This window comes from Drosophila grimshawi, unplaced genomic scaffold (genome assembly GCF_018153295.1).
Source record: "Drosophila grimshawi isolate 15287-2541.00 unplaced genomic scaffold, ASM1815329v1 contig_1367, whole genome shotgun sequence".
Taxonomy (NCBI): domain Eukaryota; kingdom Metazoa; phylum Arthropoda; class Insecta; order Diptera; family Drosophilidae; genus Drosophila; species Drosophila grimshawi.
Window position 1 is genome coordinate 8,653,222 of NW_025062889.1, and position 24,785 is coordinate 8,678,006.

Below are 24,785 nucleotides of genomic sequence, written 5' to 3' on the forward strand. Positions count from 1 at the left end.
TTATTTTTTGCACCCCAGATAAGAATTAAGATAATTATCATCGTATCGACGTGTGCTTCAGTGCTTATCTGATAAGTGAGTTGCTGCGGATATTTGTTTGCTTCTAGGCATAAATTATTCTTAATTAGTTGTATTAGCAATGGAGATAGTAACAAAGCGCCTTTCTAAAAATATTAATAGATAAGAATCACAATATGGAAAATTTAAATTTGTCTTCCAAGTTAAGACGCGATATCATAAATCATGTCGTATTCTAATCCCCACGGCAACTGGTTCGATATGATCTGTACGGCAAACGGCAGTCCACTTGAGGTTAATAGCGCTGGCATGGGGCCCAACTAATTGCTGCACAATTATCACACCGAGTGTACAATAAAGTAAAATGTGCATATATAATTATTTTATTGAACAAACAGTATTTTTATGGCGTTAAATACAGTTCTTGAGTGGGCCTCTCAGTGTTGTCAGCCTGTAGGGGTTTGTAGCGCGGTGTGCAAGCATATTGCCAAATGGGTGGCACAATGATGGATGCCAACAGTTGTCCGCCCAGTTGCAGGAGCACCGTTTGCGGATTCCCCTTGAACAGCGTGGGAATAAGAAGTTTGCCAGGATTCATCGTTGCGCCCGTTAGCTGACCCTGCAAACCAACAACGGGCTATATAAAAATAAAAGTTATACGCTTAAACTTACGCCGGCCAAATTGCATGCAATTACTAAGCAGCCCATTCGCAGGGTGACCGAGTCAAGAAATCGACCGCTGCGTACGTCCCAAAGGGCGCACCAGGCCAGAACTAGGACTGCTGTAAGGAAGCCTTCAATGCTCAATATCTGTACGTAGGACAGACTCTTCATGGGCTCTGCAATGCAAATGCCCTGCTTGCAGCCATCAATCATGCCTTGTGTGAGCATTTGCAGCAGTAGAAAGTAACCAAAAGCTGCTCCCGCCAGCTGGCAGATCACATAGAGGAACATCATCTTGTAGCCAATATAGCCAAGTAAACAGCAAGCGATCGATACGCAAGGATTCGCATGGGCGCCAGATATAAATCCAAAGATGTGCATTATCACAACGACGGCCAATCCGTAGTGTACACTTGACATAAGATTCCCATTGGCTCCATTCTGGTCGCTGGTCACGGTGCCGCCCAAGCAACTGATTAACATGAACAAAGCTGTTGCACAAAACTCGCTCAATCCACGCATACAGGTAAAACTATTGAATATCATATTTGTTGTGTGCAACATTTAATTTGGCAAATACAATAATCAAATATATATATGTGAGCATCCAAATGCGAGCAATAAGTAGCAATGAATATAATAATGAATAAATACTGGCAATAGTTTTTTTTTTTAATGTTGACATGATAGTCCAAGCTAAAAGTAATTTAAATATATATTTCAGTGTTGCTTGAATTAAAAGACGAAGTTCAAATCATTTCTGTTTCCTTCTTTCATTTTCGATTAACGGGAAGAAATAGTCTTTATGGTTACCCCTAAAATATACTTATTTAATAATAATACTGGAAAGTATTACTAGAAACATGTGGAAGCGAAAAAATATTTAATGAAGTTTAAATTTTTAGCAGCCGTTTCTTTTTGAAAACAGACCGTATTACTTTAACGATACAAATGCGCTAAAAAATACCAAGAAAATACAATTACTAAATATGGGCATAATATACAGCTGACCAGTGCTGCCACATCGCGCCGTTTAAGATTGGTGGCAATTGGAGCGATATCTGCAGACACGTATTTATTTATATTAGATGTTTTTTTATATAAATTCAATTGTGCCTAAATTAAGTAGTCAACGCAGTAAACAACAAGCGCAGCAACTGCCACACTATGTTTGCCAATCTGAAAAATAAACTTATCGAGGAGGTGAAAGCGTCGCCGTCCAAATTCCAACAATTTGCAAACGCAGCCCAGGCAAGAAACAGACAGAAAAAAAATGCGAATTAACGAAAACATACGCACACAAACAAGCAGTATGTGTGTGTGTCTATGAGTGTGTTTGAGTGTTTGTTTTGTGGCTAATTGGGAATGCTGCCGAAAGAAGCATAGCAAAATGCTAAAAATGTTCAGTATGACCCATTTGCATCAGACTGACTGGCAGCTGTGCGCACACCCAAACTCCCCACCCATTCGCACAGCTTATGGCAAACACACACATACACACACACCCACATACGCGTACGCACAAACACACACACACATACAATCAAAGCTTTATCGGCTTGCTTTATTTGTATTGTAGGCCGCTGTGAGCTCATCGTCCAGCACAACAACTCCGAACTCGGAGAACACCGGCAGCGGCACTCCGGAGAACTTCTTCAGCATCACCGAAGAGGGTAATTTTTGCAGTTCGTTTTCGATTCGTTGTCTTATCTTGATTTATCTTTATTGCATGCATGTATTTCTTTAGATACGCCACAAAACTCGCCGTACCGCATACAAAAGTTGCCGACAGGCAGTCGCGCCTCGACCCAATCACTGAATGGCGTGGGCGGAAGTGGTGCAATACCGCGTGCCCGCAAGCTATCCAACTCGTCCATGGCTAGCGATGTATCGTTCCGTCTGCCCACATATGATGCGCCAGCGGTAAGTGTGTGCATATCTCCGGAATGTTATTTAATTGTTACATTAATCTGTCTAATCTATAATCTGTCAATTCTTCAAAAAATTAGATGTATCACTTGCAGTCCGATTTGGATGAGACGAGCAGTGAGTTTGATGACTCCGCATCGACGGCACGCCTCGATGTTATTACCAAGGATCAGCTGTACGATGCATACAAAAAGTCACTCGATCGCTATCACAAATATCGCTGCCGCTACTCGGATCTGGCCAAGAAGTACAGGGAATTGGAGCGTGACAGCAGCAAGGCGAGGGTATGAGAGCAGACCCAAAAAAATGGTTTCTTTCTACAGCTAAATATCAATAGTTAATTGTTTTACATTTGCTTTCAGTCCGTGCTCGTGGAGACGCAGGATAAGGCGCTGCGACGCATCAGCGAGCTGCGAGAACAATGCACGCTGGAGCAACAGGCGAAAGCACATCTGGAGGAAGCGTTGCGTGTTGAAATGGATGATATGAGCTGCAAGATGCAGGCATACCAAACCAAGCTAAAGCTACTTGGCGAAAATCCTGATAATGTTACAGCCGCACTAGAGCGTGGCCAGGCGAACGCCGCTGACAAGCTGATCGATCTCGAGGAGCCAATGACGATGACAACTACGGGGGCAGCGCCCACAGCAAATGGTAGTCAGCCCGCCCTGAAGGTGGATGAGGAACTCGCGAAATTACGCCAATTGCTGGTCGAGCAAGAAGCGCAGCTGACGGAGCTAAGAAAAAACAATGAAGAGGCCAACAGCACAATTGCAGCGCTGCGCAAGCAGGAGGAGGAAAATGTGCTGTTGCTGGCACAGACAAAGCAAGCGATACACACAGAGCTGGAGCACAAGGAAGTCCAAGTGCGTCAGCTGCAGGACAATGTAAAGCATCTGGAGATTGAGCTAGAGACGGCGAATGGTCGAGAAACGCAGTCGGTGGACATCAAGGAGCAACTAAAGAAACTACAGAGTGGCAAACAGGAAGTGGACGCCAAGCTCATTGCAACCGAGCATATTCTGAGCACTCTGCGTGCCGAGCAAGCAGAAAAGAATCAACAGCTGATAGCCCAACAGAAGAAAATTGAATCCGAGTTGGCTACTAAGGAAACGGAGGTGCAACAGTTGCAGGAGCAGTTAAAGGAGCGAGAAGCTAACCTGGAACAGGCAAACACAGCTAAAACGCAGTCAGAAGACATCAAGGAACAGCTAAAGCAACTGCAACAAAGCAAACAGGAAGCTGAAGCTAAACTTACTGCCACGGAACAACAACTAAATGAGCAAACGGAAAAGGAGCAACAACTTGCGGTAAAGCTTACGAAAATATTGCCCGAGCTGGAGCAAAAAGAAATCAAATTGCAGCAGCTGGAGGAGAAGTTCAAACAGCTAGAAACCGAGTTGGAACTGGCAATCAGTCGGGAAACACAAGCCAAGGATATCGAGGAGCAACTAAAACAGCTGCAAAATGCCAAACAGGAAGCAGATGCCAAACTAATCTCAATGGAGCAAGAGTTAAGCGCGTTGAGATCGGAGCAAATGCAAAAGGAAGAACAGCAAAAGCAATTGCACTCAACGCTGGAGCAGCATAACGAAGTTGAAGTGCGACAATTGCAGGAGAAGCTAATACAATTAGAAGCTGAGCTGAGGATCGCAGCCGAGCGTGAGGCACAAGCTGCGGATGTCAAGGAGCAGCTAAAGCAGTTGCAAAATTCCAAACAGGAAGCGGATAGTAAACAACTTGACACAGAGCAGCAGTTGAACACACTGAGATCCGAGCACATGGAAAAGGAGCAACAGGTGGCTGATTTGGCCAAACAGCTGCATGCACTCAAAATGGACAGCGAGCAGAGTCTGCAGGATTTGCATTTGCAGAACAATCAGCTAAACGAAATTGTACAACGCTACCAGCAGAACGAGTCATCTTTAGAGGAGGTGCAGAGTCAGCTGGAAGCTGCCAGGACGCGTCTAATGGAGCAAGATCAGCGTGTGCTCGAGACCGAAAAGAGTCTGCAGAAAGAGAATGAAACTGTTGCTGCACTCACCGTTGAAAATGCAGTTTGTAAGGAGCAGGCGCTTACGTTGCAGCGTGAGCTGCAAACCCTAAACGATCACATCGCCAGCAGCTCCAACACAGAGTCGGAGACGATAGCAAGCCTAAGACAACAAATTGCGGCACTTGGTGACCAACTCAGTGTGGCTCAGGCCAAGGAGAAAGAGTTGAAATCCGGCGCCGGCAAGTTGAACAAGCTGAAAAAGCAACACGAGCAGCTGCAGGCGAAGCACAGCGAACAAGCTGCCAGTCTGGAGCAACTCAAAATCGAGTCTGGCAAAATTGAGGAGTTGCGCAGCGAGAAGCAGGAACTGCAGCAGCGTGTCACTGTCATTCTCGAGGAGATTACCACGATGCAAACGCATCTGCAAGATGTGCAGACGGCACAGGCACAGCTCGAACGCGAAAAACGACAACTGGAAACGCACATTGAGGAGTTGCAGGAGCAGCAACAACAGAACGATGCACAGGGTGAGTTGTCCACGGCCCGACTGGTAGATATTGAGCGCGAGAACAGCAAATTGGCCGAGCACAATTGTCTGCTGCAGGAGCAAAACAATCACTTAGAGAAACAGCAGGACGAGCTTACCAAATTACAGAGCAAAATGCAACAGGTGCTCGACGAGCATTCCAAGCTGCAAAATGCACAGGAGATCATGGAGCATGATCATCGCACGCTGCAGGACAAGTGTGATGCATACGAAAAGGAAAATCTGATAGCCAAGGATGAGCTCAACTGCATGCAAGAGGCGAAGGCAGCTTTGGAAAAGCAGACGAATAGCTTGCAGCTTGGCTTGGATCAGGCACAACAGCAACTGGCGGAGATACGCGAGCGAGACCACGAACGGCAGCAGCAACTCAAGGATCAGACGGAACGTGCCGCCAAACTGGAGGCCAGCACTGAGCAGCTGACAGCGCTGCAGGAAACTGTGGGCAATCTGCGTGAGCAATTGGACTCCCTCAAGAAAGTGGAGGAAGCTAATCTGGATAAGGCTCAAGTGGCCAGTGCCGCCCATGCAGCGCAGCTGGCCACGCTCGAGGAGCGCTGCAGTGCCGCCAATGGGGATGTGCAGCGTCTGCACGAGGCAAATGATGCACTGCAGCGGGAAATCGAGACGCTAAAGATCCCAACCGAATCCGAGCGAACGAAAACCGACCTAGAGCAGCTGCAAATCGAGAACGAATATCTGAATAAGCATACCAAACAGCTGGAGATGGAACTCTCGCTGGCATTGAGTAATCACGGCGACAGCGGCGAGAAACTGAAATCGCTGCAATGCGAGCTGTACGTGTTGCAGGACCAGGTGCTGCAACATGACACCCAACTGGCTGAAAAGGATGCAATGAGCAACGCGGCCAAAACGGAGGCAGCGCATCTAAAATCAACACTGGACGAGCAATCGCTTGAGCTGACGCGGCAGACCGAGCACGCCAGATTCGTCAGCGAACAAAACGATGCGGTGCAGAAGGAGCTGCTGCATGTTCAGCACCAGCTGCAGGAGCGCCAAGTCGAGCTGGCGAAGACAGAAGAGCGCTGTCTTAGTCTCGAGGAAGAACTAAACAAGCAAAAGAGTGAGCAGGAGCAGGAGCCTGAGCAGCAGCGGGAGCAGGAGCGGGAGCAAGAGTCGGCGCCAACAACAACTTCACTGCCCAACGATTCCGAGCATTTGCGCCGCCTCAATGAGAAGCTACAACGTGAACTAGAGGACCTGAAGCACAAGAGCAACGGTGAGCAGTCCAATCTGCAGCAGGAAATCGATGAGCTGCAGGCGAACAACAAAGAAATGACCGAACGTATCACCGAATTGGAGACACTGCGTGCTGGTATCCAGGCGCAACAGTTGCTTGCCAACCTGGCGCCCAAGAGCGTTCAGCAGGCAGTGGCCAGCGACGAGAAGGCCCTGCTGGAGGCCAAACTCAAGGAGATCATGAGCGAGGTGCAGGATGTGACCAATCGAAATCTGTTCCTCGAACAAAAGTGCGAAAACTTCCTCATACTCGAGCAATCCAACGAACGACTCAAGCTGCAGAATGCAAAGTTGTCGCGCCAATTGGATGAAACACTGGTAAGTTGAATAGACAGGCTGATCTGTGCTATATATCATTGCTAAATATGTTGTGTCGTTGTGTGTCTTCCAGGTATCCATGCAGCATAGCGACAGCGTGCCCGCTAACACAGAGTTTGAGTATCTGCGCAACATCATGTTCCAGGTAGGTAGATAGATAGTCCTTAGACTCCATCGTTTTGTTAACACACTTTTTATTTAATATATTTTTGCAGTATTTAACCGGCAATACGAACAACGAAACATTGGTCAAAGTCATATCGGCTGTGCTAAAGTTCTCCCCACAGCAGGCACAGGTGGCCCTTGAAAAGGAGCACCAGCGTCGCTCACTAGTATGTCTCATCAAATGCGAACATAAATTGCAGCATTTTCTTATAGATACTTTTTTTGTTTATTTATTTGTTTGCAGCTAAACAAACTGATCTAGCAAGAGTTGTTGGCGCTCGAAGGCAACAACTGGTGGCATCCTTGCAATGAAACGCTTCTAGACTACTACAAATCAAGCTGAACGTTTAGCCCAAGTTCACAAAAAGTACCTTACCTCAACTTAGCCACAAGTTGTTGACGTACTGTTATTTTGCTGTATCAGGCATTTCATCTTGGTTATATATCTATATATACCCGCATGTTATTGTACAGTTCAAAACTAATGTAAATTTGAAATAATGCTTCTTTCTGTTGCTCGAACGATTCACATGACGTACACACGCCACACACTCAGACACACACACACACCACACACTCCACGCTACTTCCATTTAATCGTGCAATCATTTCTACATTTAATGTGTTTTCCCTTTTTTGTTTGTGTTTAATTCAAATTAATTTTAGCTGTAAGTTAAAAGTTGTAAAGATATCACTTGCAGAGTGCATTTAGTTTAATTCAATTTAATATATACACAAATATACAAATAAATAGATAAAATTCATACCAATTATCAATCTATCAAATAAAAATTCATCATCTCAATGAGGGTGCTTATACTGCCACCGTCGCTCCGCAAAGCTGCGCAGCATCGCTCGGGTCATGGACGTTAGCGGATAGTTGGGCCTGTAGCTGCGCAGGGCATCCAAGGCAAAGGCGTAACCGAAGCGCTGCGTGCGCAGAATGGCCTGAACGGCTGCTTGTTGCACCTGCGGGCGTGGCACCGCCACCAACACTTGCTGGAATAGCGCTATATACACCGATATGTCGATCTTGCTGTCCAGCGGCAGCTGTTTGACAATCATCGATATGCACTGCAGCAGGCACTCCATGCGCCCATCGTACTCCTCACTCCGGGTGCACAAACCACAGTAGTCGTCGACCAGCGGCAGCAACTGTGCCGCCAGCACGTCCTTGATTGCAAACGAACCCTGAACGCACTTGCAAAACAGGGCAAAGGCATAGCTGAGCTGATGAACATGGCCAGCTTTAAGTTTCTCCACCAGATTCGTGATCACCTGCTGCCTGGTAGGCTCGAACGGCTGGAAGTGATATTGAAAGCGCAGTGCGGACAACAGTGCACGATCGGGGCCGTCGGGTGCCTGGACTTCGTACTTGTGACACATGAGGCAATGCTTGATGACCGTAATTAGAGGATCGGCATTATCATAGGCACGCTCCTCGCGATGCGGCAGCACCGTTGGGAAATGACTGAGTACCTCCAGCACCAGCAGCGTCATATCCCTGTTATAGTGATACAGTATTTTGGTCAGCAATAAGCGTGCCGGATTCTGATTCTGATACTCTAGCGGTTCAGCGAGGTTTGCCTGCAGTCGCATCAACTGCAAAGAAAGTCGCACATATTCGAGAGCCAACTGGGTCGTGCCTCGTTTATTCGGGTGGAACAAACACTGCTCCAATCGGTGTATTAGACGCTCTATCAACAAGGATCTCTTGAAATTACAAGGCACCAGCACACAAAGCAGAACTTCCAAGGCATTGTTATCCTTCAGTTCAGAGGATGCCGAGATAATGGCATTGATAACAACATCCTGATTATCGTCTGTATTTACGAGCTGGGCACACGTCTCCAACTCTGACGGTGCCGGGTGCTTTAAGTAAGCGATGATTTGCCGCTTAAGTTGATCCGATTGTTTACTGCTCATCTGCGTCTGCTGCTGCTGTTTGCGGATGCCACGTTGCTTGGTGCCATCTTTGAGTGAATTGATGACGTAACACAACAGCGCCTTTGGTGCACTCTCGCCCTGTTCGCCGACAGGTGGCTCCAGTGGTATTTCAATGGGCTCGCTCTGCTCACTCTCCTCGCAACCGTTTGTGGCAATTGGTGACATGGGGGAGCAATCATAAATACAGCTTGGCTGCACTTCACTTTTCAAATTGTCCGATTCCAACAATAGCTGCTTCTTGGCCTGCAGTCGCGTGAATCGCTTAACAACCGGCTGCGACTCACACATACTGCTTGACTTTCGCTTGCGCTTGTCAACATGCAACTGTTGAGCAGGCTTCTCATCGTTTTCCTGTGGCATTGTTATGCAATCTGGAGTACTGCCCTGGTTGTCATCAACGGAGCAAGGGTAGCTCTGCGAGTAAGCTTCATCGATGATCAAATTGTGGTCGTCGTCAATGCTGTCCTCATCCGAATGGATTGCATCTTCTTCAGGTGCTATCTGTATAAGACGATTTGAAGTTTGCTCATGCGTAAGCATTTCTGCTTCTTCATCTTCGGAATCCGCATCGTTGCCAAACAAAGACAATGTCAGCTGCTGGTTGCTATCTTTCGCGGCAACATGCTCACCATCAACAGGTGACGAGCAAATTTCTGGCAATCTTTGCTCCTTTGCATTAACCGTTATTGGGTTACCTGGCTCGCAATCTAAAGCGGCATTTGGCAGTTTAGGACTGTTTGCTGCTGCATTGCTTATGCTAGGTAGTAGATGTTCATCTGCATTGGCCACTTGCTCACTATCAGCAGCTTGAACTAGTTGTTTTTGACTGTCCACTGCAGCATTTCCGATTTGTGGCAATTGGTGAGCAACTTGCTCGCAATATACTGGCACATTTTGTAGCTGTTGATTTGGTATTAATGTCGCCGTCGTCAGATGCAGCAATTGACGCTCCTCGGCATCCAGTTCAATGTCTAAATTATCCAAGTTCGGCTTGTGATAAGCATATAAGTTGCTTAGGAAGTGAACAGCAGTTTCATTTGGCTGCTCCTGCTCGGGTGCGTTTGTTGAGTGTGGCACGGTTTTTTGTACCTTGTTCGTCTTTGGATTGATCTTCGGTACCGGTGGCAGCCGGATTGGCGTCAGTTCTAAGCCAATTTTCGGTTGCGATGACGACTCCTTAATGGGTTCGGTGCCAATATCAATAGGCGTTGGTTTTTTTGATGCTGCCGTAAACTCATCGCCATCTGCAAATAAAATGATTAGTTGGTTTAACTAAGATCGCAGTGAAAGCCGCATACCATTTTGGTTGTTGCTGTCGCATGCCACATTATTTGGTTGGTTTATTGAAATTTCCAGTAGTTCGTCGAACCAGCTGTGACAATCCGCTTGGCTAATGGCGTTCGTTGGGTGACGTAGAGCGACGAGAATCATTTTGCCCAGAACTTGCCAGATTTCCTCGAAGTCTTGCGGTGGCATTTTGGCCAAAATGCTTTGGTTGTGTGGCAAAAAGCCCAGCAGATTCTTGGGCGTGTCATGGCTATAGCCGCTTAAATCGGTTGGCATCGCCATCTCATCTTTGACACTTTCGTAATTGCCACGTGACGGTGGCCTCGAATCCGAGCACTTCACCGTTGCCGGCACCTTGGGCAGAAAGTCAATCGCTCGCAACACATTGCACAGATCCGTGCAAGTGCCCATGCTGCATGTTGTTGTTGTTGCCGTTACCGTTGCAGTTGCCACTGCATCGGGCGGATCACAGATGGGACTCACTGGTGTTTTGCGCCACGAGAGCATCTCATCTAGAATCTGTTGAGCATTTGGAGCAGGTTTCGCATATGGACACGACGTACCCACATCGTTCGTTTGTATTAACGAGGCTGTTGTCGTTGCCCGCGTTGTTGTCGTATTCTTGTGCTGTATGCCCTGATTCCGGGTGGACAACTTTTCCGTTTGTACAGCAATCGAGCACATTGCCGGCCTGCTGGGCACATCGTCCGTTTGCACGGCAATCGAACACATTTCCGATCTACTGGGCACCACATTCTGCGGTGGCTGCAGTTCCTGTTGCTGCTGCTGTGGTTTTGTTCGCTTCTTCAGCTGAGGTATGGAAATATTTGCCGAACTACAGTATTCTGTTAGCTGCATAATCATCATGCGCTCTGGTCGTGTGGTGACACCGGCGTGCGCATCGCGGCCAATGCGCTGCATATACATGCGAACCATATCTTCGACTTGTATCGGCAGCACTTTGACATGTAGCTGGTCCTGCAGCTGTTCACAGCTTATCCGCTGATCCTCTAGTTGCTGCTTCAAGTCCTCGCACAGTTGACTGTTTGCCACCGTGCGGAGTTCGAGTTCCACGCGTTGCTGTTTTTCCCGCTGATAAATTTCGGTCACTTCGTTCGCAGTTCGTTGCAGTTCGCGCAGCTGCTGCTTTTGGTCCTCAAACTGACGGCGCAGCTTGTCGGTCTCCGCAATTTGTTCGGCGAGTCTGCGTGCCTTTTTCGCCGAGTGTATTCGATTGTCGCTGGCATTATGCTGCTGTTGAATCTCTATTGGTGCGGTGAACAGGGAGTCGAACACATCAAAGCCCAAATTCTCCGGCATGGCAGTATTTATATTTGTGTTGTTTTTGGTTTCACGTGCTTTTGAGCGGTAAACGTTTAGGTTGTTATGTCCTAGACTGCTCCGGCCTAACGGGCAAACACGTATTTATCAAAACAGTTAAAATGCATACTAAAAAACTTCAATGCCTTAAGAAAGCTTCTAAAATTAGTTGCTACTTTACATTTTTGTGGTAATCGAAAAATTAAGAAAACTTCGCGTTTTACGCCGGCAACACATAGCGGTAAATAGTGATGCCGTACATTAAAATAAAAGTGTGACCATTATGCTGCACACATGAAATGAATAGAATCTGAAATTCATTTAAGCAGGCTTTATTGTTGCAAACTAAATCTACAAAATACAATTTCAGAAATACTATAGTTAGTGGAAGGAAAACATTTCCCTTTTGTCCCAATTTAATTTGTAAATTAAATATTGAATATTAAACAGCACGAGTTGGCAGCTCTTCAAGTCGCAGCCAACTTCGCGTTTCACGTTTTACCAGGGCAGCTGCAGCTCATTGAGATATTGTGGTATTTTCGCAGTCTCGCAGAGGTACGTAACTGCGGTATTCGCAACCAAAAATTACATAATAAATAACAATTTACAAATTTACCAAATTTACAGTAACAAAATCACAACCATGGCCGACAAAGTTGTTGCTGACAAACCCGCTGGACGTCCAATGAAATATCCATACACGTTCTCGGCTAAAATCGCCCAGTTCCCAATTAAGCATTACATTAAGAACCAATGGATCTGGCGCTATTATTTCATTGCAGCGGTCGCCTGTGTGCCCGTTTTCTACAAGATTAGCAAGTTGGGTAAGTATTGAATTTAAGGATTTGCAATTGCCTGTAATATTATTGCCATGCTTCTGTCGTCTTTTTTTTCTTGCAGCCAACTCGCCCGAAAACAAGAAGGCCTGGGCTGCCAGCCAAGCTAAGGAGGCTGCTGAACACCATTAATCTGTTGAGATCAGAGGTTGCTGCCATTGATTTTAGTTGTTTAAAGTTGCATCTACATTTCAAAGCCACTGCTGGTGGCTTTACATGAATATTAAATGGTCAAATAAATGATTTAAAACGTGCATTTACTTTTAATTCATAACATACATAGGGAAAATTATCTTTCCGTCTGCTCTGTTGCCCATTCACTTGTATTAACGTGCATTTGACATTCACATTGCTTACGTACAGGGCTGCACATGTTTTGATTTGAAATGTGGCAACATTTAGCGTCCAGCTGCTAGATTTTGCCATCGTGAGCAAGAAATTCAGCAAAAATAAATTCACACAAGGTAAATAGAAGTGTGTCTGAAAATTATGGGTTCCGTGTTGTGGTTATATGTTGTTTGTATGATTAGGTCCCTTAACACTAAAAAGTCCTCATGTTTGTATTTTCAAGCCTTTCAAAATGGTTGTAACCAGTGAACAGGTATATTTGCAGCTTTCCTAACATAAACTTTCATTGACATATTTTAGGTTGCAATAGAAATTGTGATTTTTGTTTGGCATGCTCATTGCATTTTTTCCTGGTTATATTTCCCATTGGCTTCCTTACAACCAATAATATATTTGTTGTGCAAACTCCACAGGGGTCAACAAGCTTTCCGGTGTCCAAGCAGAAGAAACAACGCCAACGCAATCGGCCCAGAAACAAACGAAACCGTTCTCAAGATACCAAAATTCAAACACAAATCGAAAGTGCAATGCAAAAAGCTGGCAGTAATCAACAGCCAAATGCATCAGCAGCGGATAAGAGCCGCGAGCAAGTGATGGCTGAGCGCGAGGCCAAAAAGCTGGCGAAGCAATCCAAGAAACAGAAGCAGCCACCCAACCAAACGCCGGCAACAACAATCATCACTGAAGTTGAGCAAACGACCATAACACAAAAACTAACGACCACAACAACAACAACAACCAAGTCAAAGGATAATAATAATAAAAACCAACTGTCATTAGCTGCAGCCTCCATCACGCCCACAACTGCCGCCGTCGCCACAAATATTCCAGTTTCAGCAGATTCGATCACCACTGGCGAAAAGACACGCGACCAAATCAAAGCTGAGCGCGAGGCGAAGAAGGCAGCCAAGCATGCGGCCAAGTCGTCCAAATCAGTCAAAGCAAATAACGTGGACGCAGTACCGCAGCAATTAAATAATTTGCATGTTGCAGCCAAGACTACGGGCAATGAAACTGCTGCAACAGAAGTTTCATCGCCAGCAGATCAGGAAAAGGTAACCAAGCACATGTTTATAAATTCTACTATAATTTCTGTAATGCTTTTGAATGCTTGCAGAAAAAACCACCGCTTAGCAAGGCGGAGCGACGCGCTGTACAGGAGGCGCAGCGTGCGGCCAAGGCGCAGGGACAAACTAAAACAAAAGCTGCCCCAATAACCCAAGCAGCCGCAAGCAGCGCTAAGGCGACGCCAAAAGTTAGTGCTACGCCTGTAAAAGAGCCGAAACGTGACAGTGAATCACCCGCCAAGTCACCGGTTAAGCTGTCGACGCTCAAAGCGGAACGAGAGTGCAAAATGAAGCTGTTCAATCATTTGGCGAGCGCTGACAAGGATGCCAGCTTATTTGTGAACGATCCCAACTTGCATCCCAGTATGGCTCGTCTGGGTGTCCAGTATGCCGAACGAACTGTTGTCGGCTCCAATGCACGCTGCATTGCCTTCCTGCACGCACTGCGACAGGTGGTGCGGGACTTTGAGACGCCAGCGAAGAAGGAGTTTGGACGCAGTCTTGATGTGGCGGTCAAGCATCATGTGGATCATTTAAACAAATGCCGACCGCTGGCTGTTTCTGTCTACAATGCCTACAAGCAGTTCAAAAACCAATTGACTCAGCTGCCAGCGGATCAACCCGAAACAGAGGTAAAGTGTGCCAAAGAGAAACATAAAATGCAGCAGGGTAATTCACTGATTTGTTTTTGGTATTCCAGTTAAAGGATCAACTCGAACACTTCATAGACACCTACATAGAGAATCAGATTGGCAAGGCCGCCCAGGCGATTAGCAGCTCAATGCAGGAGAAGATCACCGATGGAGATGTGCTGCTCACATTCGCCTGCTCCTCGCTCATCCAGTTCATCTGTGAGGAGGCCAAACGTCGTCAGGTGGCCTTCCGTGTGATTGTCGTTGACTCACGACCATTTTGCGAGGGCCAGGAGATGCTGCGTCGCCTGCATGCTCACGGCATACCCTGCACCTATGTGCTCATCAATGCCATCGGCTATGTCATGCCGGAGGCAACCAAAGTAATGCTCGGCGCACATGCGCTGCTTGCCAACGGTTATGTTATGGCCCGAACAGGCACCGCCCAGGTCGCACTCGTCGCCAATGCGCATAATGTGCCCGTGCTCGTCTGTTGCGAGACGCACAAGTTCAGTGAGCGTTTCCAGACCGATGCCATTGTCTACAATGAGCTGTGCGATCCTAATCAGCTGGTCATGAGTGGCAAGTGCTGTCTCAACAATTGGCAGACAAAGAGTCGACTGACCCCGCTCAATCTTAGCTATGATATCACGCCACCGGAACTGGTCAGCGCCGTTGTCACCGAGGTGGCCATTCTGCCTTGCACCAGCGTACCCGTAATTCTGCGCATCAAGCCAGATATTGGCTATTAGACACCCCACTCAATCCATTGCTTTTTGCTTGACTGTTGCTTTTTCAGAGATTCAAATAGATAACACAAAAGAGTCCAAATGAGAACTTTGAATAAATATGTTTCTTTTTATTATATTTTGATCAAACATTGTTGCACAGTAAATTTACGGCTTTGACAGCTTGAATTACACGTTAGGATTTTGATTTTTGTTTTTGAATTTATTGTATCCATGCAATTTTACCATATAAGCATACATATATGTAAGCAATTGTACTTTCTTATGTGTTGTGGGATAAGGGGGCAAGAGATCGATTGCTAAAGTAAAAATAATCAAAAGTTCAAAACATTATGGCAAATATGTTAGTGGATATGGAATGCTTACTGTCTGAATCGAGATTCTGCAACATTAAGATTTAATTGTACTTTTAGCCGTTCTATAAAATGTAATACATAAATGCTAGCTCAAAACCGTGACCATTTTGTGAATCCTTTTTGAATTCGAATTGTATTTATCAATGTAAACTAAATTGACTTTGATGGATATCCAATGGAATTGAATTATGTGAGCAGGCATCATAGTTAAAAAATTAAAAAACAACATATAATAGTTTTGTGCACGACTTATATATAGATAACTAGGATCGGTTGTGGGAGACGTCAATGCGCTGGAAGCGATGCCAAACTTGAATGTTTTGCTTAATTTGCACGCAATAAGTCGAATGTCCAATATGCTTTTAAGTAGCTACAACTACAAATGCAACAATAAATATAATATTGTAGTATATGTATGTATATACATATGATATATGTATATATGATAAATATATATATATCTGTATGTAATATTTGTATATGTATTTCATGCAACAAATACGTCCACTCGCCAGCTCTCGCTCGATCGCTGTCCACATTCACGCTCAACAATTTACAACTATGCAGTATTATGCTAGACCTGGGTTTATGGACTCTGCTTCTGCATCTGTCGGAAGCAGCCGCGGCAGACTGGAACCGGCTTTCCACTCTCGTGTCCTGGCAACGCTACGCTTTTGTCAATGCAACGTTCGCAGAAGATGTCGCCGCAACGCCAACAATGTATCTGCAAACGAAAGGCGAATGACTTGTGGTAGTTGCCCTGGTTAGGTCTTCAGAACTCTCACCTTTTTGCTGAACTGATCGAAGGGCGTGGAGCAGGAGCAGTTGGTAACGCTCCGCATGGATTTCCAATCCAGTGCCACAGACGAGATCTCCTCGTTCAAGGTTTGCGGGCTCGTTTGTTCGGCATTTAGCGACAGACTGGCAAATGACATGTTGGTCGCCTTCAGCGGATGATCATCATCGGCGGCGGACAACTCGCTCAGCTTCTTGTCGTAGTTGTACCTGCAAAGTTGCATATTGACATTTAGTGTCTATACCAAAAATATTTATAGAAAGCAATGTGTTTGTTGTTGTACTTGTTGTCATTGATTTCGTTGGGTGTTGTCTCCTTGGTAACTTTGGTGGTTGTTGTTGTGGTGGTGGTGGTGGTGGCATCCTGCAGTTTCTTGGCCGACTTGGAAATGTAATTCTTGAAGCTGGCAATCCGTTTGGTCAAGTGCTGCACATGATCCTCCAGCGAATTGCAGTGTTCCTTGCTGTCCAGGAGTAAATCACCAAGCGGCTCTCGGGGATGAATGCCACTTTCAAAGCGGCTATACATACCACGCCAGAATCTATAAGCCAAATCAAATAGAGTGTGTTGCTTAAGCTCTGATCGATTGCCGTTACTTACTTGATGCACTGTGGTGCCAGATTGGCTTTGATAGACTCATCCACATTGGGTTTGTACAGCGGATTAATATACTCGTTCAGATGGTTGGCCATGTAGCCCCACAGCGAGAATGTGCGTTCGGCCAGCTTCAGGTCCAGGCGATCCTTCTCGCAATTGCCAACAAAGGTGCCAAACTGGCACGAATGTACATGATCGTGCAGTATGAGTAGGAAACGCTCGTTGAACTCAAAGGATTCGCTGCGCTGCGACATTAGCTGCCAGGTGCAGTCAAGGAACTGCGTAAATATCGGCGAAACCTCGCGCGCATCCATCTGGATGTGGCCGCAGCGCTCGCTAAACTTGTGCCCAAACGCCAGCCAATCCTTCTCGATGAGCGCCTGGAATCCTTTAATTGTGCGATAATACGGATTCAACATCAGCTGTGCCAGTGAGCAAACTTGGGCGGTGCGATCCCAGCCATCAGAGCAGTGGACAACCACCGAAACACCCTTATCGACGGCGTTCGCAATGAAACTGTAATGGAAAGCGAGCAATATATCATATAATATTATTTGTGTTAGCTAAAAATCAAATTAAAGTGGCTTTTTAACCCACGAAAAGTTAATTTAAATACCTAAAATACTTATAAATTTACACATTTAATGAAAAATATACAATTATCATTTATAACTTTGCACCACAAAGTTTTCAGCCACCTTCAGGGTATAGTAAAAACAATATAAATATTGAGAAACATAGTGGATAGAAACGGAGAAATTTGTCGACTGAATGAATTCCGTGTCGGGTGTTGGAAAGTAAACAAAAGACGATTTCTCTTGCAGCTGAGTGTTTAATGTGTTTGCTTACCTCGACGTGTCCAATATGGAACGAATGTGCTTAAGCCAGCCGGACGACTCCAGGGCATTCAGAAATGCGCTCATTGTGGGCGACTTTTGTTCGCAGGCTTCCAGCACCTTTTGCAGGCTGGCGCGCTGTACGTGAATGTTCTCAATGCCGAGAAAATGGAACTTAATGTTCTCGTAAAAGGCCTCGTTCTCATAACCTTTGCCAGCGGCTCTATTGGCCATGGCATTGATCTATACACAAGAGTCTCGTTATTTACATATTTACATATATATATATACATTTGCCGTTTTTCTTTTAGGCCTGCTACTTACTCGTGGTCGCGTATCGACAACGAACATATAGTCGGTATTGGGATTTGTTTTGCGTATGGCCTCCAGCATTTGCTCGTCCTCCAGACAGCGCGCACTGAAGCCCGACAATGGCTGGCTGCAGCGACATATGGACGCCTGTTGAACAGATGCATTCGATTCAATTAAAGTGATTTTAGTTGTTATGTTATTTATAGTTGTGTACCCGGTTGTTGTGCAAATAGGTCAACGCGGGCAGGCGTCCCTTGGAGCGAAAGCGAGAGCTGCTTAACAGCATCAATGTGGTTGCTTCCTTGGGCACATAGATCTGACGGGGATATGTGTCGCACAGTTCGTACTTCTCATTCATGGAGCACAGCGTCCAGTTGTCGTTGGGCACCAGCATATGCTTAAACTCTGCCTCCAACTTGAAAAAGTCCCAGCCAGCATTTTTGGGAAAATCATCCTTGGCCGGCTGATAGTTGAAGCAGTACAGCTTATTAATGGAGACTATGGGGAAAAGATTTGACTAGAATTGATTGGCATAATAAAGGGATTTATTTGCCTTACTTACCCGGCTGAAAGAGCTTGATGAGCGAAGTGTAAACATCGTGGCACTCAGAGTCCTTGGGTATGACAAATGTCACAGACAGAAATGTCTTGCAACGGATTAGAAGCGGCGAGCCCGTTGTGCTTAATGGAAGCTTCTCAATACTGGCAATGTGCATGTGTAGAATCTATAATGGAATTACATAAAATATCAGTCACTAAGCAACCCCAACGGCAATCTCATCTTTTTGAGCGGTCAGCTCATAACTTAGGCAAAACTTTCACTTTGCCGCTTTGAGCCAGAAAATCGATATTTGAGGGCACATCTCAGTTGCTAATTGGCAACTAGCACTGAGCACACGAGGGCCCTAACTTTTAATTAACAACATAGTTGATGACTCGAACCCGACGAAAACATGCTCATTTCTATTGGGTCTCTGGCGGCCACTTGTCGCGCTGACGAACGCGTGCATTACCCGAGTGCATAATTGATATAATTATGAATGGTGGAGCAATTAAAAACGCCATGCCTCCATGAGCCCAAAGAGAACAAAACAAATCGTGGTAAATTAAACCAGGGCTTAGTAGAAGCAAAGTGGCAGGCAGGATATATTTAATATATCATTTATGATTTAATAAAATGAGAACGATTTTCAGAGCCAAAACGAGCACACTCTGTAGAAGAGTTAGAATCCACTTTTATTTCGGATATCGAACATTTCTCTGCAACTTTAATTTATGTCTATCATATCAATTAAGAACAGGTTTCAGATATAGTGTGAAAATTAGAATATCAGACAAATGCGAATTAATATTGATTCGGGTTTTATACAAATTTAGAAACAGCTCTGATGTACAAAATATCTTTGCTTAAGCGGCTTTGAGCTCTGCCTTAAAAGTCAATCGATAGAAAAACTAGACAGGCAAAAGCATAACTTCTTAACTGGTTTTGTGCTGGTCCTGTTCTCGTATAAATATTCACAACGAGATTTTTATTAGTTATTACGTACATAGTAGTTAATCTTTTATTGCTAATTTAAACAGCTTTTTAGCTTTTATTACTTACTTAACTTTATATCACAAAGTTAACTTTCTTTTGTTTAAAAATAAAAGCTGGGAATCCCAACAAAGAGCAGAACGACATGTGCTGGAACAGCAAAATTTGGCATGAATAGAAATTGAATTGCAGCCGCTTAGCAGCAATTTGTCAATTGTGTCAGTCAACAGTCCCCAAAGCACATTTTGACTACTCACTGAGAAACATGGTTTGCGTTGCTTTCTGTTGCTTTTTTTCATTGACTATTTGCTGTGGCTTAATTGAAATGAAAATGCATGTTGTGTGTGCTCAAAATATTGTACAGGCAAAACCAGAGAGAAACACAGCAGGCTCACCAGGCAGCGACATAGTATTTTAATTTGTATTTAAGCAATGGGGCGTATGCGTAATCCTCGGAATTCAGTCTTTTTTATTTGAGTGTGAGTGAAACTGTTAGGCAGCAAATACAATGCAAAAAACATGTTTTCATTAACCTGCCAGCTCAGTTGGCTCTTAAAACCAACTTGCAATTTCAACACATGGCTAAAATATCCTTGGGACTTAGTCTAACTAAGAAAAGATTACTTAACGCACAGCTCTCCCTTCCTCACATCCAAGTAGCGGAAGTGCGGACAATGCAGCTAGCTGTCAGTCAAAGGCACATGTGACTATATATATATATATTTATATATATATAAGTATCTGCGTATAATGACGAATGAGCGGCGGCTTTGCGTGCCCAGCAAGTTTCAGTTGTGGCTCAAATGTTTAACGAGCGCAGCCAGAACCAGAAGCGTGTGAAGCGTCAAGTGCACATTTGAACACGTTCGCCCTTTTGGTAGGCGACTTATGCATTATTTCTTATGCCGGTTTATGCATGCCTTTCTTTGCTTTTCTCAGAAAGTTGGCCAAAACCGTATTTATTTTGCCAAGCATGAGATGTTGTCAAGCGTTTCACAAAAATTTTAACGACGCGCAAAGGGCAGGGCAAAAGTATATCTTTGATATCCTTTCAAGTGTGTAAACTTTAAGCAACCCAAGCACCTGTATTCGAAATATTAAAGGGCATTAAGGTAAACACTTGTAATCAGCCTGTAGACATAAGTAAAAACTGTAGAAATAAGTTCGATGTGCGCATTATTATCACTGACTGCCTTGGCTTGTATACAAAATGAATAGCAAATTTTGCTTAGCATTGACTATTATGCGAATTTTGCTTAGTATTCTTTTTTAAATCACATAATTTTTGACATGCAATTTCACTTAAATGAGCTCAAGGCGAGTGTGTGTTTTATTTAAGTGAAATGCTTATCAGAAATCGTGGCAAAAACTTTACATTTAAATTTCTCCAGTGCCGAGATTATCAATCTCAATTCTGAGTGTAATAAATAATTCTTTAACGGCGTGTAAAATGAAAAATGAACATCGATATTTTCATCTACATCATAAATACATAATAATTTAAGGTTATTTATACGCTTGCGAGATATATGGAAACATTTCCATCTGCTTAATATGAAAGCTGAATAAATTTAAAACTCGATAATTCAGAAGGGAACGCAACATGTTTGTTGCAACATTAACAATGTATATGATGCCAAATAATGTCATCCCTCTGCGGTCTACTATATTTTCGTAACATACTTTTGCGGTTAGTCGAGGACACACACAAATGCACACAGAGTCATATTTTATATGCGTGACGACAACCCCAAAACGACAGTTGCTTAAAAGTCACCGAAATTGTTGAAAACTTTTTGCTTGAACTTGGCAAGCGAGTAAAGTACACAAAACCAGACCAAAAACTGAAGAAAGCAAGGCGACTGAGTCATGAAATAATTGATGATGTAATAAGAGGAGTTGGTGGGAAAGGAAGAGGGACAGGGAAATTGCCAGGACGAAGCACTTACCCATGTCTCCTTGTTGCTGTCGGGCTCCACGAATATCAAATGTGTGGCAGTCAGATACAAAGTGCCAACTGTCGGATTTTTGGTGTTATAGCGATCAATCATGCGCACATTTTCCACCTGTAAAATAGACGAAAAAAACACGAAATATATTTAACTATTTAAGCTAAAGTAATAATAATATTTTTTCCATATTTATGGTTTGCAATAAAGTTGCTCGCGACTTGGAGCTCATTCGCTGACGTCAGCTGTAAGTGAAAACTTTCTGCTATATGGTGGCAAATCACCCAACCACCCAGCCACCCACTCGGCCACAAATCCAAATACACACAAGCAAGAGGAGAGTAAATAATTGAAAATTTCACTGCTGGCCAAGTTGAAAGCAAAAAGTTCGCTCGAAAACTGCATATAAAAAGTCTTTGAACTAAATTAATCAAATCAAATGCCGAGTTTAAAGTGAATAACTAAACAAATTTGAGTTCAAAGTGCAACAATATTATAATAATACATATAAATCTTTAAATATTGGATAAGGCATAACATTTATCTAAATTGAATATGACATAAATCAGTACAATGTAAATCTCCCTTGTTGCATACAAAACTCGAATTTAACCACATTTTGAATTATAAATAAGAAAAAAAGTCAAATTGAATTGTGGAGATTTCATTCACGGAATTTCCCCAGTGGATGGAAAAGCGCAGAGCACAAATAAACCGCTGCAGCTGACTTGAATACCGGATGGATGACATCTAAAAGGATAGCAGTCCAAGCAGATTGTGGCAGCCAGGGAATGTGTTCTTTCAGTTGGACTGTAATGCCGTCATTCCAACTGAACACAAAAAGGACCCGCAGAATCTGTTAGCTGACTCAGTCCACGTCATTGGCATTGTTTCTTGACAGCGCCGACTTTGATTTGATTGGCTTAGATATTATTACTTATCTGATGCGAAGAGAAACTTGCAATAAATTCAGCATTAATTAGAAAATAAGTGAAACGTGATTGAATTTAAAAAAAATACTGATATATATATATATGATATATTAAAATCTGAATTATTCTTACGTTTTACAAATTGCCTATTAAAAAATCCAATATTTCAAAATAAAACAATTAATTTGGGTTGCACTGGGCTTAATGCGCTTAACAATGGCAAAATTGTCAGTCTGCTGTGGGTAATTTAAGTAAAATTCGTCATAAATTTATATATATATATTTTTTTTATATATAAATGAAGCAACTCAAAGTTCAACTCAATTGCCGGTCATCGCACGTCATTTGCATATATTCCGGCAAAGTGCTGCGGGCAATGGCAACGTTTCCAAAGCGAGACAAAAGGAAAATGTGAAAATGGGGAAAAATTAACTGGATTTGTGTTTTGATTACTTTTTTGCAGCACATTAGCATAATGAAGCAAAGCAAATACCTTTTTGAGGACACTGTTGCCATTGTAGTAAATGGGCGCCTCGTTGAACTCCTCCTCGATCCAGGAGACGACCTTATCGGAGACAAAGGGCGGCACTGGCACACCCCACAATCGTTTCCCATCCGGCGGCTCTTCCGTCTCCGGCGATATGTTATCGAAGCTGAGACGGAGTGCCGATGTGGGCGAAAGTTGACGTTCGATTTCGTTGAATTTATTCATGAATCTAGCAAAATCCATTGTTTCACACGCACTCCCAATAAATATCTCTGATACTGTATGCTCTTCTTGGTAAACGTTTATTGATTATTTTAAATCAACATTAAAAATGAGTGAAAGGAGCAGGAAACTGATACGAGAAGCCCTTTTTTGGCATGGCTTTTAAATCAAATAAATCACGTGAATTCTACTTTCACTTTTCGCCTAACACAAACACACGCAAACACTTTGAATCCTTCATATCCATTTGTGTATATATATATTTGTAAATATGTATATATGCTACTTTTGTTATTGCCGAATGATTGTGTGTGTAACGAAAACAGTAGTGAACGAACCGACTTCAAGTGCAACTCAGTGACGACTGTTTAAGGCGCGCGCTTAAAAGCATGCTACGAGCCATTTGTGTTGGGGAATTTTATGCCAGAGGGAAATATTCTCTGATAGTGATGAGCGCCATAAAAATGCGTAGGCTCGGGGAAATATGTAAGTTAGTCAGTTGTTAAAAGACAACGTGAATGCCTCATCTGATTATGAACAGCGTCACAAGTAATGACGATTGGAACGCAACAATGATTATCGTCTATAATCACATTAGTCATAGTAACCAAATAGTGTAATCGATGGTATCAAATGTTATCTACTTATTTACACATATGTGTATATTTTGTAAATCAAAGTACAAACATAGAATTTCCGGCAGTATAAAATGCTTGCAAATTACTATAAGTAGCGAGGGACCACTGTATATACTTTACATCAAAATTAATGTTGCCTTCCTTAATTATAAAATACACATTTACAAGCATATCAATAACTGTTATTAAAATTAGCTGATGGTAGTTTAATAGCCAATAAAAAAGGGCGTTGTGGTCACCAAAAAGTAGCGAAGGCATTTATAGATATGCGATAAGCTATCCGCAGTTCACAGTCAAGAACCCACACACACATACATGCATAGTCACAGTCAAGAACATACACATACACAGTCAGTCAAGAACATACACACACACAAACACACATATATATGGAAAGCAGGCACTACAAACTGGGCTTATTTACATACAGTCTAGATGGCTTCAGCTTATGCGCATGTGACACACACACACACACACACACACACAGGTACGCTATGTATGTCGTGAAACAGGTGTAAGCGCCGTTACTTGGCCAGCGAGACAGTCTCGTCCTTGGCCCCAGCCAGCGAGTGGGTGGTGCAAGGGTTGCCCTATGGCTGGCGACATATGAGCGGCTGATGTTGTTGTTGCTGTTGCACAGAGGAGAGAAAGGGGTTTCCACCTGACCATCGATTTTGAATAAAAGAAAATTGCAGTTCCGCGGATGACTCACAGAGGAGAGAAGTTGATAAGTAGCCAAAGTAGCAGGCAACTCTCGGCATGTTTTCAATTGCTTTCAATTCCGGCACTGCTGAAACCCCTACGTACTTATTATATTTACATACCTTTGCCAGCTTGATATCGTCCATTGTTTACGTTTTTGTTTTTTGTTAGCTACGCCTTCAGCTGGATGCTTGAAACACTTTGCAGTTGTTGCACGTCCCGTTTATTTGCTCGCGCAACTTTAATTAACTATGCACGTACAAATTAATCAAGATTTAATTCATTTGCCAGGAACATATTGAAGTTTATAATAATTATAAATTAGGATTGTTGATATACTATCGA

At 43.8% G+C, this 24,785-nt stretch overlaps 6 protein-coding genes and 1 long non-coding RNA gene across 11 annotated transcripts; 3 read left to right on the top strand and 4 right to left on the bottom strand.

The window, feature by feature from the left end:
• Window positions 1–378: 378 nt before the first annotated feature.
• Window positions 379–1,283, bottom strand: LOC6560181 (aquaporin-2). The gene is made up of 2 exons (XM_001986153.3): window positions 691–1,283; window positions 379–637 (listed from the first exon to the last, which is right to left on the bottom strand). Exons 1-2 carry the CDS (start codon window positions 1,243–1,245, stop codon window positions 422–424), a joined length of 771 nt encoding a protein of 256 aa, XP_001986189.2. The 5' UTR covers window positions 1,246–1,283; the 3' UTR covers window positions 379–421.
• Window positions 1,284–1,773: 490 nt separating this feature from the next.
• Window positions 1,774–7,572, top strand: LOC6560208 (interaptin). Of its 2 annotated transcripts, XM_032734243.1 has the most exons (9): window positions 1,774–1,932; window positions 2,261–2,354; window positions 2,429–2,604; window positions 2,691–2,894; window positions 2,973–6,209; window positions 6,243–6,728; window positions 6,802–6,873; window positions 6,944–7,060; window positions 7,138–7,572. In XM_032734243.1, the coding sequence occupies exons 1-9, from the start codon at window positions 1,849–1,851 to the stop codon at window positions 7,153–7,155; spliced, it is 4,488 nt and encodes a 1,495-aa protein (XP_032590134.1). In that variant the 5' UTR covers window positions 1,774–1,848; the 3' UTR covers window positions 7,156–7,572. The 2 variants fall into 2 exon arrangements, with proteins under 2 accessions (XP_032590134.1, XP_032590133.1); XM_032734242.2 differs by having other exon boundaries at window positions 2,973–6,728.
• A 68-nt stretch (window positions 7,573–7,640) lies between these two features.
• LOC6560209 (little elongation complex subunit 1) lies at window positions 7,641–11,632 on the bottom strand. The gene is made up of 2 exons (XM_001986155.3): window positions 10,139–11,632; window positions 7,641–10,084 (listed from the first exon to the last, which is right to left on the bottom strand). The coding sequence occupies exons 1-2, from the start codon at window positions 11,445–11,447 to the stop codon at window positions 7,695–7,697; spliced, it is 3,699 nt and encodes a 1,232-aa protein (XP_001986191.1). The 5' UTR covers window positions 11,448–11,632; the 3' UTR covers window positions 7,641–7,694.
• A 347-nt stretch (window positions 11,633–11,979) lies between these two features.
• On the top strand, window positions 11,980–12,537 carry LOC6559832. Its single transcript, XM_001986156.3, has 3 exons — window positions 11,980–12,002; window positions 12,075–12,271; window positions 12,348–12,537. Exons 2-3 carry the CDS (start codon window positions 12,091–12,093, stop codon window positions 12,413–12,415), a joined length of 249 nt encoding a protein of 82 aa, XP_001986192.1. The 5' UTR covers window positions 11,980–12,002; window positions 12,075–12,090; the 3' UTR covers window positions 12,416–12,537.
• Window positions 12,538–12,680: 143 nt separating this feature from the next.
• Window positions 12,681–15,197, top strand: LOC6561335 (translation initiation factor eIF-2B subunit delta). 3 transcript variants are annotated; one of them, XM_043214645.1, is made up of 5 exons: window positions 12,781–12,789; window positions 12,855–12,884; window positions 13,045–13,686; window positions 13,749–14,330; window positions 14,399–15,197. In XM_043214645.1, the coding sequence occupies exons 2-5, from the start codon at window positions 12,864–12,866 to the stop codon at window positions 15,080–15,082; spliced, it is 1,929 nt and encodes a 642-aa protein (XP_043070580.1). In that variant the 5' UTR covers window positions 12,781–12,789; window positions 12,855–12,863; the 3' UTR covers window positions 15,083–15,197. The 3 variants fall into 3 exon arrangements, with proteins under 3 accessions (XP_032590142.1, XP_001986193.1, XP_043070580.1); XM_032734251.2 differs by lacking the exons at window positions 12,781–12,789; window positions 12,855–12,884 and adding an exon at window positions 12,681–12,747; XM_001986157.3 differs by having other exon boundaries at window positions 12,745–12,884.
• A 63-nt stretch (window positions 15,198–15,260) lies between these two features.
• LOC116804981 lies at window positions 15,261–15,864 on the bottom strand. Its single transcript, XR_004364966.1, has 2 exons — window positions 15,446–15,864; window positions 15,261–15,378 (listed from the first exon to the last, which is right to left on the bottom strand). It is a non-coding gene; the product is annotated as an uncharacterized LOC116804981 (long non-coding RNA).
• Window positions 15,865–15,878: 14 nt separating this feature from the next.
• LOC6561336 (myotubularin-related protein 6) lies at window positions 15,879–24,718 on the bottom strand. 2 transcript variants are annotated; one of them, XM_001986158.2, is made up of 10 exons: window positions 22,885–23,345; window positions 21,460–21,576; window positions 18,539–18,701; window positions 18,191–18,474; window positions 17,989–18,123; window positions 17,678–17,907; window positions 16,832–17,344; window positions 16,515–16,772; window positions 16,221–16,440; window positions 15,879–16,159 (listed from the first exon to the last, which is right to left on the bottom strand). In XM_001986158.2, the coding sequence occupies exons 1-10, from the start codon at window positions 23,119–23,121 to the stop codon at window positions 16,022–16,024; spliced, it is 2,295 nt and encodes a 764-aa protein (XP_001986194.1). In that variant the 5' UTR covers window positions 23,122–23,345; the 3' UTR covers window positions 15,879–16,021. The 2 variants fall into 2 exon arrangements, with proteins under 2 accessions (XP_001986194.1, XP_032590141.1); XM_032734250.1 differs by lacking the exon at window positions 22,885–23,345 and adding an exon at window positions 24,563–24,718 and having other exon boundaries at window positions 15,880–16,159.
• Window positions 24,719–24,785: the final 67 nt, after the last annotated feature.